Here is a 12,488-nt window from a genome sequence, read left to right as displayed (position 1 = left end):
TTTAGAAGGAGGATAAACATAAAACAAAACATATTATTTCAGCTCCATGGCTATTTGAAAACTGTGAAATCTTCAGATTTCCTTGGACTGTGAACAGGACAGGACGCCCAATCTCAGCAGAACTTTAGTATCTGGAAACCTGAAATACCAAGTCTGGGCAGTTTTCTGCTACATTACAAATTTATCTTTCAGTTGTTCAGGGAAGTAGAAAAGTATAAGGGTAAAACGTCAAATTGCATAAAACATCACATGATATAGGTGTTTAATTCACTAAGTTGGAATTATTGGCTCCATCTCTGACCCCAGATTTTGCTTAATATTCTGTATGCTTCTTTATCCTGTATGTTTACATGTTGTATTTGGGCAGGTGTGAGCTTGTTCTTGTCTGTTCACTAAATGTATGTGAACTTGTTCTGCTGGTACCTCAGGCTGCAAGAAAGCACGCAATTGCATTAGCACAGTGCTGAGCCTGCACTAAGCTCATTAGAGTCACATGGATTTATTTAATTTAGGAATTCGGGCAGGGCAAGGTTTGCTTGTCGGTACATTCAGTATAAACAATCCTAGGCATATCCACTGTAAATAACTAGTATTGTGCTGAATTAATTACTGCTTTGAGATCTAAGGAGTGCAATGCAAATTAGTCACACAAATACTTTCATATTTTTAAGTATTTCCTCTAATTTTTCATCTTTGCCATGCATATTGTCCCTCTGGAACAAATAACTTGTGATCATGTCACAGATTGTTCAGACTTGTTGAACTAAATGCAATAAAATCCTATTTATGTCATGGTCACCATTAAATACTCAATATTGCTATTAAATTATATGCAGTTATAACAGCTATATTGCTTATTATAAACATGCTACTAGATGGCAAATGCTTCTCTTCTAATGAGGATGTAATTTCTGCCTAGCATTTTCCATAAGCCAATAAATCTTGTCATATGCTCATTTCAGTAGATGCAGACAATTTTTTCCTGCCTCTGAGATCTATCTGGCTGTTTCTATCTAGTCTAACCTAAAAGGAAAACCAAAGTGGTCTTCCACAGAAACTTGCAGCCCAGATTTTGAGGATAAGGAGAATGCTTGCAAACCTACATTTCTTTGTAGATCACATAGTACCTGTGACGGAACAAAACAAAGAGGCTTGAAATGTGAGAGTCTGCTCTGAGCTGGAATTTCACTTGTAGGGTTTCTCCAGTTCTATATTTTGGTATACTACCATCTTGCAGTTACAAACGTGTTTAATTTTTCTCATTTTATATAATTAAAAATCAATACCAATATGTAGTATTTATTAATGCTTCTGTTATTCCTACCTCTTAATTTTAATTATACTGTAGCCAGATGACTTTTCATATACCTTTTAATTATATTAAATTTGTAATTTGACTACAAGGCCAGATAAACTGAAGCTGTATTAAAAGTAACAAGTAGAACATAGGTTTTGCTGTCTATGATACCTCAAGGAGATGGATTTTGTATATTGAAAAGTTATACCTCTCCTTTGCTTACAGAAATGAATTTATTTTATGTTTTGAGGTTTAATGAATGTGATATAAATGTATACATACTGCTCGGTGTGTATATTTATATATATCTATATTTATATGTTAACTTTGCAGTCTTTTCCACATATGGAAGAATTTTTTGAGATCATGTTTAGCTATAGAAACCTCTCCCCCTCACTTCCCCTGAATGTGTGTGCTAGAATATACAACACTTATATAGAGGTTTACATTTATCTTATATTTCTTACTAGAAAAATTAGCTGCCACCATCATAGTCTAAAATAGGTCTTTAGACCAGCTGAGAGAGCCAAAAATGCATTTCTGGGAGACAGTAACTTGATAACAGAAGTTGCATATCTGGCACTGGTTACTTAAGTGAGATAACATGTCACAGGCTTTCACTACAAAGGGGACCATAAATTTTTGCATTGCAAATCTGATTTCACGGGCCACTTCTTTAAGAAGCATTGGGTTTCTGCTTCATCTAGTGATAAAGCTTTAAAATGCATGAGTATCTGGTAAAACATCTTATTCATGTTAATGCTAGTCTGGGTGTTGTAAAGAAACAACCTTTTGCCTACCCTCATTGCCAGTATTTATGTTTGATTATAACTTAATTATATACAAATATAATACACGGTGAGATGAGTTTTATGGCAAATTTCATAAATGGATGATGTACAGTTTGTTGAGATCCCTTCTTTTGTGATTTGAAAATAGACCTGTAACACAGATCCGTATTACTGAAGAAATTTTAAAGATTAATTCAACTATTTGAATATAGAAATGAAATGAAACATGAAATGAAGAGCTTCTGAAACTTTACACATTCTCTTACATGAATCCATTGCTAGTCTTTCTTCTTTTCAGTTTCAGGCTCAGTGCGTCAAATCATTCATGCACATAACTCTTCTGTAGTCAATTGTTCCATGTATGGGGAGTCTGTGAGAGGAGTCTTTAGTAATGTTTGTTCCTGTATGTTCCTTACAAATTGAGTAACACATAAAAGTCTATCTAAGCTCTAAAAGAATCTGATTTTAGAGTAAGTTCTTGAATTAAATAAAATGTCATTGCTTAGCAGGTAGATTTCCATGTTACAAATGGAAATTAATATTTGCAAATGTAATTGTTTGCTGTAAGTAAAACAGTTTCACAGTCCAGAGCCAGTAGTTACATGTTTAATGACCCATTAATAGTCACAGATAATAAAGAGAAAAGGGTAAATCAGTCATCAGAAAATTAGTTCAAGAGATGAGCGGGTTATCACTGGATTTATTTAACCCAAGTTAAGACATTAATTCGTAGCATGTCGGCACATGAAAGGGTAATGTGATGAGCCTTGTCAGGAAGGGTCTTCTGTGTGTGGGAAGAGAGCCAGCAAAGCTTAGCTCATCAAGTTTTTAATGTTGTCTGTGTTGCAAAAGCTTTTGTCTAAAAAGAGATTGGGATTTATGATTTTTAAAAAATTTATTTACAGAATTGGTTTCATAAAGATATTTGCATGCCATAAATGTGAGGGGATGTGTGCAGTACTTCAGCTTCACAGGTGTATTTTCTGTCTGTTTTTTGAATAAAGTCCACTATCTTATTCAGGTAACCAAATTTTAAACAACAATGGGCCTCACAGTAATACAGTTTTCTAGTCTTTGAATGCATCTATGTTAGAGATTCAGTTATGATAAAGACTGCATATTTGAAGGAAATCTCCTGATCTTCACTTACTGCACTGTGGTTTGTATCCAGAAATTGTGTTGGAGTGGACACACTGAATTCCTTTTTGATGAAGTGTAGCTGAAAGATGCATTCCAGGATGTCACCCAGCACAATTCAGCGCTAATGGGAATTCATTTTTGGAGATGGAGCCAAATTAAACCAGATTACTGCACAAGATATGGGTGTTATACAGATGCCATTTTTCAGTAGCAGTTATATTGCTCTGTAAATCTGTTAGTACTGCAGCACAGAGATTGCAACTACTTTGCATTCATGAGTAATAAAGGGTATGCTATATGCAGAGTGGATATGAATAGTCATATAATTTCTGATATCTGATATATTTAAATTTGTTAGACATACTTGAACATGTAGATGATAATTAAAGTTATCCTTTGTTTCTAACCTGATGCATAATGTAGGTCATTTTATCCAAAGGCCACTGTCTCAAAATTTCTGCTCAATCTAATGAACCTTAAAGAACTGAAGGCTGAGAAATATGCTTTCAAAACTTCTATTAAGATATCCTATAATATTAAACGAGAACATTAAAACAGAAGAAATCTTTAAACAAGCTTTTGACATCTTTGTGTAGTGTTTTCTAAGCACTGTTCTTTATCTTGCTGTATTGAAGGCAGTTGAATTTTTGACATTAGCTTTTGTGGTAATTGGAGAAGAACAGTAAGCCTTATTTAGTGACAGCAGATATTTCCTTTTAAGAAACCGAGAAACTACAATAAGTAGCAACGAGAGAAGGAAAGACTAGCATAATGATGATATATAATCAGTGAATTAATAATCTATGAATAGTCAGTTTGCAAAGGCTTTCATAGTATTTGAGATAATACCACTGTACTCCACATAAATATATGAGACTAGGGTGTCAGTTCTAAAAATACAAGGCAATTGATATCTTAATTATTTTGAATTCATCATAAATTTATAATAGTTAATCATGTATACTGGTTTATCATTTCAAATAGTATTTCTTGATTTTTTTCACCTTCTTCCATGTTTCTGTCATTGGGCTGCTATTCTTGACCTTATAAACCAGTGAAAGATCCAAGTTTAAAAAGAAGTTAATGTACACAAACATTAATCAAAAAATGCTTGATTATAGTTTATTGTTTGAAAGAGCCATAGATTAATGATTCTGTAGGATACACACTGATAGGAAAGACTAAGCATTCTCCTGGAAGTCTCTGATCCAATATTAATAAACGATAAGACATAAATGCAGCTTTTATTTTGCTTCACAGTGTGTAAGGAATGAAAAAATAGGTAATGAACATCATTTGTCTCAGAACATCAGTGGAGACCAAACCTCAGCTTCTTGGTAGAGCAGTTTGCTTATAAAAACAATGCTGTTTATGTGTCTTTTATCCAGAAATTTTGGGTAGTTGTGCAGAGCTGTACAGAAAAATCTCTACAGTCTGTAGAGTAAAAATAATTAACACCATTAAATATCCCCAAAATGTCATAGGCAGAATAATGACAAGAGTAGTTTAGAGTGTTATGACTTTCATCCAATGCACTGCAAGGAGATAGTCCGGGCTTGAAAACAACCTGACTGCCTAACAGGAAATCAGTGAGTTTGTTAAATATTCCTTGCAGACCTTATATTTGTACATTCTGTTTTCTATTATATTAAAAATTGACAGCACATACTGTGAAATTATCTCCCTTTTTGTAAATTAAAATGAAGGCTGGCATTCTCTCACAGCTATAGGAATTTTATTTTTTTACTCAACTCTATAATCTAGCATCCAGTATTTTTAGTTTAGAGCATTACCTGGCACGAACATGTGACATAATTATCTAAACCATAATAGAGCATGTAATAGGCTTTCTGCTTTCTTAATTGAACTGCTAAGTTGGTGACCTCTACTTAGGTTAGCAGAAGTCCTAAATGCTACTTTTTTTTCTGTAAGTAATTAGTGTGTGGAATTGAAAATGAGATATAAACAGGTTTTCAATGGGAGGCATTAAGTCAGAGTATTTTATAAATAAAAAAATATAAGACGTGACAGTATGTTGAAGCTGTTTTTTGGGCTGCTGTTAATGTTCAGAATTTTGTTTTGTTCTGGGTTTTTGGTTGTTGTTGTTGTTGTTTTTTAATTGTCCATCAGAACAGCTCACAGTATTTAATAATCCTTTTTCATGAATTTATGAATCAGTAAGATTGGAAAAATTGTAATCTCTGTGTACAGAATAAGATCAAGGCACAGAAATTCTCATTAAAACAGATTTGCCTAAGAAAGATGGGAAAGAATTTTTGCTAACTGTATTTGTTAAAGATGAAGTGGATCATGAACATAATTTGGACCTGACCACTCAATAATTTCTTCATTAAATCTGTAATTTTCAGGGAATTATTTTGAATACTGTTAGGCACACCTTTTATAGCATGCTTGTCTTGACATAAAAACTTCCAGTCACACAGAATTGATGTGCTATTGAAAAACATGTACCATATTTCCAGTCTAAGTCATGTAGATATCTATGTAGTTTTTTTCTCTGCTAAAGAACTTTCTTTTCTGTATGTGTTACTTAATAGTGATCTTCTATCATTTTCTGAGTGAGCAGATAGGTTGAGTCTCTTGGCTCTCACTGCCGAGCTTAGTTTTGAGTAATTCTGTAGCTGTTTCCTGATCTGGTTAGTCTTTCGAATATTCACAAGAGTTATGACACAAACACCAGATGTTTAATTCTAATAATGGTCTCATGCTGCACAGAGATGTTGAACATTTTTTATTTATCTGCCTGTATTCATCCTTGTTCAACATTGCAGTAAAGGTTTATTTTTACCATAAGCCCTTTTAAATATCACTGATTTCAGATACAGTTTTCTGTCTTCTGAGTTTGTTCTATAGTTTCTCAAATGATAACACTGTGCAGAGGATTTCAGTCGTGTGAATGCAGCTGATAACATTTATTCAGCTAATCCCAAATAACTTCACGTTCTGAAGCAGTCTTTCTCAGCCATTTCTACCACACTGTGGGACTACAGAATATGTTTGGGATGAGAATAGGTATCTGCAGGTCCCCTTCAGCAGCATTCTTCTGTATAGAGCTAATTTTGCTGACCTGATGCCTTGGGATACATAATCAAATGCTTTACAGAAATCTCAACATATTATTTCAAAGCTTGTACCTTATCAAGAAGACTCCATGTGATTAAATGACGTATAAAGTTATTTTGACAGAAACAGTACTCAATACAACAATGTTGATTGGCATTAACTAGGCTCCAGCTTTTAATTTATTGCCTATTGTATATCAGGATCAGCGTCAAACAATATAGTCTGTGATTTCATGTAATGGTCTTTAAAAGTATTTGACAATACTTGATTTTTCATCTTATTTAGAAGTACCAAAAAGAAAGTTCAAGTGGATAATTGAAGTAAAAATGAATATCTGCCTATTGGAAGAATTGTAATGCACTAAAGAGCGAAACAGCTGAACATAGTTACGAGTCATTTGGAAACGTAATGAGTTGCCCATTTTGTTGATTTCTGCTGTTTTTAAAAGTATCACCACAGATTAACCTAATGTGTTCTGTTAGTGAAATAGGATCAAACCACTCAGTGGAAAAGAAACCCTTCAGTCTTTCTTCAACCTTTACTCTGGGAAAGCCCTTGTGAACTTCAAAGTCAATTCAATTAACATTACTAGGCCTGAAAAGCAGTAACTCCTGCAGAATTCAGGGGAAAGGGCTTGTATTTTCACTGAGGCGAATCCAGCTAATTGGACATTTTACAGAATCTGTCCCCCTTTTTTCCCCCCCAAAATTAGGAATATTCTGGTCTTACTGCATCTTTGCTTTTTGTTGTGGTTGTGCAGACCAGAGAACCAAGATTTGTTCCAAGTTAACTGTAAAAAATTTACCCACATTTCTTCTGTGTTAAATGATAGCTAAGTTTATAGTGGACTGTCAGATCTCTTTACTTAATTCAGCAATATGCAAGACATCTATCTTAACATCTGGTTTTTAATAACAGTTGACATCTGGGAGCTCTTTTTTTTATTCCAAGAATGGACTAGAAACAGTAGTGATACTGGCAGTGTATATTTTCAAGCTAAAATTCCTGTCTACTTCAATCATAATTAATTACCATTCATTTGATTTAGTTTTTAGATTTAATTAAGTGCCAGCAATATGTTACACCGGCTAACTTTCAAAGCATTAAAACTACAGAATACCAATTTTTATTTTTTACAAAATATTGAGGAGTTAATTTTAATGATATCTAAAATGATAAGATTTTATTTGATTTTGAAATGCTGAGTTAAACACGCACACTGTGCACCTCTGTTCTAGGAGCTTGGTATCACATCAGCATTTGGCACACTGTAACTACATCAAGATATACATACTGATGTCTGTGTGTGCATCATTGTAAAATACGTAATCTTCAGTAAACACAACCAGGGAAGGATTTTTCATTCTCTTGATCTAGTTCATGTTTTTCATTTTCTTTTTAACTTCAAGTTTATAATGAATGTAAAATAAGGCCTTTATCCCTTGAGTATATCTACAGTAAAATAGTCCCCTTTTAAAAAACAAATTCATAAAGTTGCTATGATTTTTTGTATTTGCCTTTTATGTTAACTGACATAAAAACTGTGAATGAATGAGTGATGTTAATGATGAAAAAAATGGAATAAAGGGTAGAAGCTGTCTGTAAATAATGTGCAGTGTTCAAGATTTGCTTAAAAGTTAGATTTAATTAACAGCATATTAGAAAAGTGTACTTCGCTAACAACAGATTTTTCTAATTCTGTAGCAGTTTCTGTATCTTTGAACCAAACAAAATGTAAGACAATTTGATTATAGTAATTACTTCTTTATTTACTTATAAGGTTTAATCTGTTTCTGCTGTCATTGTTGTTTTGAATTGCATGCAGTTAAAAAATAGATAATCTTTTAATATTTAATCTCATAATCTACGTCCTACACACAGTCTTAACTGGGTGGGAAAAATGTTTAGGTCATTGTTTTGGTTGCTATAGATGCAATTTCTTGTTTATTAACACAGACTCGTTCATTTGCTTTCAATGGCTTACATTAAAAAAATATGTTTTTAACAGGCAAGAAAAGTGTCTTATACGTGCACCAAAGTAACTAACCTTTTCTTCTTTCATTCCAATGCTAACATCTCTGTGCATCTCCTAATGTCTGGCACACAGGATGATGAGGAGGGTATATGGGCATAGCCGTTCCTATAAACCAAAGTTCCAGTTTTATTTTGAGGGGTGAGAAACTCTTTTCTATCTCTATCTCTTTCAAGTTGCAGTCTACTTTGTATTGTTTTATTTTAAACTGCATGGAGGTGTATGTTACTCAACAAGTGTGTTTGTGAACTGTGTAAAAGTGCTTTCTCCTTTGCAATGAATGATGAGAAATTATGATGTGTAATGGTCTAATTGTTTAACCTTTTCATACCCTGTTTTGGTTAAAGATGTAGGCAGGTCTGAAACTTTAAGGAAAGTATATTTGTCTCTGCAGCTGCCTAAATAATTCCCTGTGCTTGATAAATGAGAATTTCTTTAAACTGGTATTAATCTGCTATATCATCTTGAAAATCCCATTAAGAAAACTGCAATATCTTTTCAGAATTAATATGAAAGTTTGCTACTTAAGAAAATTTGCCACAGATTAAGGGTACGATTTTAATGGAATATAGCTTGTAGTATGTATGGAAAAAATATCAAGTTAAAATCTTTAATTGAAATTTTAACATAAGCAACAAATGCTTAGTAAGGAAAGTATGACCTTTTTATGAATTATGAACATGCATACATTAACTTGACAGTTATATTTAAATATAAAGGTGCAGCTTGTTTTGTTTGTCTCTTCCAAGTGTGAGTAAATGCTTCCTGGTCACTTTGTCTCAGTTACTGATCAGTGCATGCCCGGTCTCCTGGTGCTCACCTCTGGGGCTGTCAGTAATCTGCTGCAGTTCACAATTGCTGTGGGCCATTAACAATGCCAAGAACAGCACAAGAGTACCAGGCGTGGTGCTTCCCTCCTACAAAACTGTCTCTTGGCACTTCCTCTTACTGGAACAATTCTTGGTACAGTGGGGCTGTTCAGAGGAGCAAAATCTACTTGCATTAGTGAAGATTAACGTGCAAGTGACTAATGTGTTATTAAAACTGTCATACACATTGAATCATAAAGTCACGAAATTGTTTGAGTTGGAAGGGCACCCTAAGGGCCATCCAGTCCAACCCCTGCAGTGAGCTGGGACACCCATAGCTCCATCAGGTGCTCACACAACACACATGGTTGCATGTGGTATCAAAAGAATATGATTCATATTCAAACTTCTTTTAGTTACTTTCTTCTTTCTTGAAATTAAGCAGCCATAAAATGAGTCTGGAATTGTTCTTTTTCACAGGTTTGTGAGTTTTCTTAGTGTTGTGTTTTAAGCAATTAGCAAATTCTGTTAATGCAGCTGTGTGATATTTTAATGACAGCTTATGGTGCTTTTTAAAAGTAATGTAATTTTCAGCTGTTTGCCAGCATCATTCTTTTGTGTGGGTGTGGAGAGTAAATTTTTGTTTATTTTCCTGACCCATACATATTTCCAATTTAAAAACGGATGTTTCTCTCTGACACTTCTGTTCCAATACCAGCAGAATTTATCTGGTATTGCTATATCCCTCACCCTTGACAGTACATTGTCTACTATTTCTTTTCAAACGGAGACTTGCTGAGGCTGTGCAGTCTGCAGCTGATGGGAGGCAGAGCTTCTCCTCTATCCTGTGCTGGTGGGCAGACCTATTCCTGGGCCAGAGCAACATCCCTAGTGTGGAAGTGGCTGCCACAGGATGAGAATTCACAACACAGTTCAGAGGGTGGTGACGCACTGGAAAAGGTTGCCCAAGGAGGTTGCGGATGCCCCATCCCTGGAGGCATTCAAGGCTAGGCTGGATGTGACTCGGGACAGTCTGGTCCAGTGGTTGGCAACCCTGCCACAGTACAGGGGTTGAAACTAGATGATCTTTGAGGTTCTTTTCAACCCAGGCCGTTCTATCATTCTTTAAACACAGCCCTCCTTCCCCAGGGGACAAAATCTGTTGTTACGACTTGCTGGGCTTTATTCCTTTTAGGATACATTGTGTGATGCTGCAGTTATAGACTGAAAGGAGTAGTGTCTGAGATACAGTCTGAGAGTATTTTAATAATTTCTATTGACATTTAAGTAAGACAGAAACAATTTTATTGGATGCCTATGGCTGAAGGCTAAATTAATCCATTTCTGTGCAGTTTTAAAGCTCTAGGAATAATGCCTTCCCTCTGCGAGCTGTCTTGAATTTTTGACAGCGTACACAAGAGCAGCCTGGGTGCTCATCACACCAAGGCAAGGTGATCACCCCCAAACAATTGTTCGGCACCAGATCAGGGGTGCTCAGGTCGCTCTGGTTGTGTTCACTGCATCGAGGCATCCATTACAGATTCAGCAGTTCCATTCCAACACACAGTGTGTCAAAATATTTATTTATGAACCAAAAATAAAAAATTATTTTTTGGATTCTCAAAACCACATTTGTCCTAGTTTAAAAAGCTTGTGTAAAAATGTACAATCATCTTGAAAACTATCAGGAGACAAAATTAAATTTTTGTTACATTAGAGTAACATAAACATTATGATTTTGAAATTAAGTTAGTCTCTCTTTAAGAGATTCTATTTCTACTAAGTGAAATATCGGAGTATTTTTCATATTAGAAACTGCAGCATATTGGATTCGAGATGTGAACTAACACTTCAGTTAGTTACAATCATGGCATTGCATTGTAAAAATTTTAAAAGATAATGCAATCCTGGAATTCTTGTAGTAATAACGAGCAGTTACTTTGTTAAAAATCTCAAAAATCACCATTATAATGAACTGACTCGCTCTGTACTTATATCAGTATATCTGATAACAAAATTCTCATCATCCATTAATAGTTTGTTGTCCATAAGAAAAAAAAAAGGAACATTAGATCAGGAACATATATAAAGTTTTGTGAGGTGATTCATTTTTTAAGAGAGATAATTAAAAGAAGTAGAGACAAGATCATGATGTATTTTGATAGTGATTCTAGATGGCATCCTCACCTCATATAAATCCTATGTCTATGTTCAAATGTACTGTATAGATGGCTGTATCAGACACCGCCTCATTTTGCTACATGAGTACTCAGATCTGCGCTCTGGCCAAAACACCCCTGCAACAAAGCCAGCGCCCTCCCATCACTCTGCCTCTGAGTGGTGCCAGATAATTAATTCTACACATTTCATAATGTGAAGATATACTCCCAAGGCTTATTTTAGTATGGTATATTAGCAATGGGGAGAGATTTGCATGTAACAGTTGCTCTACAGCTTGACTGTGTCTTCCCTTTCTACTTTTTGTATATGAGAAGAAATGTTTTAACATGCTTTACCTTTTGGTTAGGCCTGGCTTGATCAGGCAGTTGGGCCGGATGATCTTTGATCGTTCTTTCCAACTGAGCTATTCTATTTGATCAGGTTTTCTTTTTTTTTTTTTCTTCACGCTTGAGAGAAGTATCAATGGATGTGATCTGTTATTCTCTCAAGGAAGGGTAGAAGAAAAATCTTCATTTCTTAGGGACTTTCTTTGCCAAGTTTTGCTCTGATTGTCAAAAAGTGTGCAGAGAGCTTCTGCAGCCTTTAGATATTGTTTTCTATCTATTCTCACAATAATCTCTGTTAACACTTTAAGATTTAAGAAATTCATTTTCAAAACACCATTTTAAAGTAAAGGTTTTTGTTTGTTTGTTTGTTTGTTTGTTTGTTTTAATTTAAGATGGAGAAATGAAGCACAGAGAATGATTGTGACTGAACAGTCAGGAAATTTTAAGGGATTTTCAGGAAATGAATCCTATCCTTTTAAGGCTCAGCAAGTCCTCCTTTCAAGAGCATTCTCCTCTGCCCTAGCTCTTGATGGCCACTCTTACTCCTGCTGCAGACAATCTTCCTTTGGCCAACACACTGCATTTTCTTCTCTGAGCATCTTAGCTCAGTAGGGGAAATAACATCGTGTTGGCTCAGTTTAGAGATCGACTCTTCTTTCCCTGTAAATTCACGTCAGGTGTTTTGTTGTTGTTTTTAATTCAGTAGATTGCATTTGGCTTTTTCAATTTCCCAGTCAGAGCACTGTAAACATTTGCCATTCATACTTTTGAACACTGATTATTACCTTATAATTATACACTCAAACCATATTTTTAAAGCTGGCGTGA

At 34.8% G+C, this 12,488-nt stretch overlaps 1 protein-coding gene across 14 annotated transcripts in view; it reads left to right on the top strand.

The window, feature by feature from the left end:
- The window catches only part of ERC2 (ELKS/RAB6-interacting/CAST family member 2), a 426,293-nt gene that overhangs the window by 307,721 nt on the left and 106,084 nt on the right, over positions 1–12,488 (top strand). For 2 of the 14 annotated variants that reach the window (XM_040646769.2, XM_040646768.2), the window contains exon 20: positions 8,420–8,485. The exons of the other annotated variants lie outside the window; for them this stretch is intronic. In XM_040646769.2, coding sequence (XP_040502703.1) covers positions 8,420–8,446 — 27 coding nt within the window. In that variant the 3' untranslated portion in view covers positions 8,447–8,485. The remainder of the gene's footprint in view (positions 1–8,419; positions 8,486–12,488) is intronic. 14 annotated transcript variants of the gene reach the window in all.

The sequence above is a fragment of the Gallus gallus genome, chromosome 12 (genome assembly GCF_016699485.2).
Source record: "Gallus gallus isolate bGalGal1 chromosome 12, bGalGal1.mat.broiler.GRCg7b, whole genome shotgun sequence".
NCBI lineage: Eukaryota > Metazoa > Chordata > Aves > Galliformes > Phasianidae > Gallus > Gallus gallus.
This window is presented reverse-complemented; position numbering and strand designations above follow the sequence as displayed.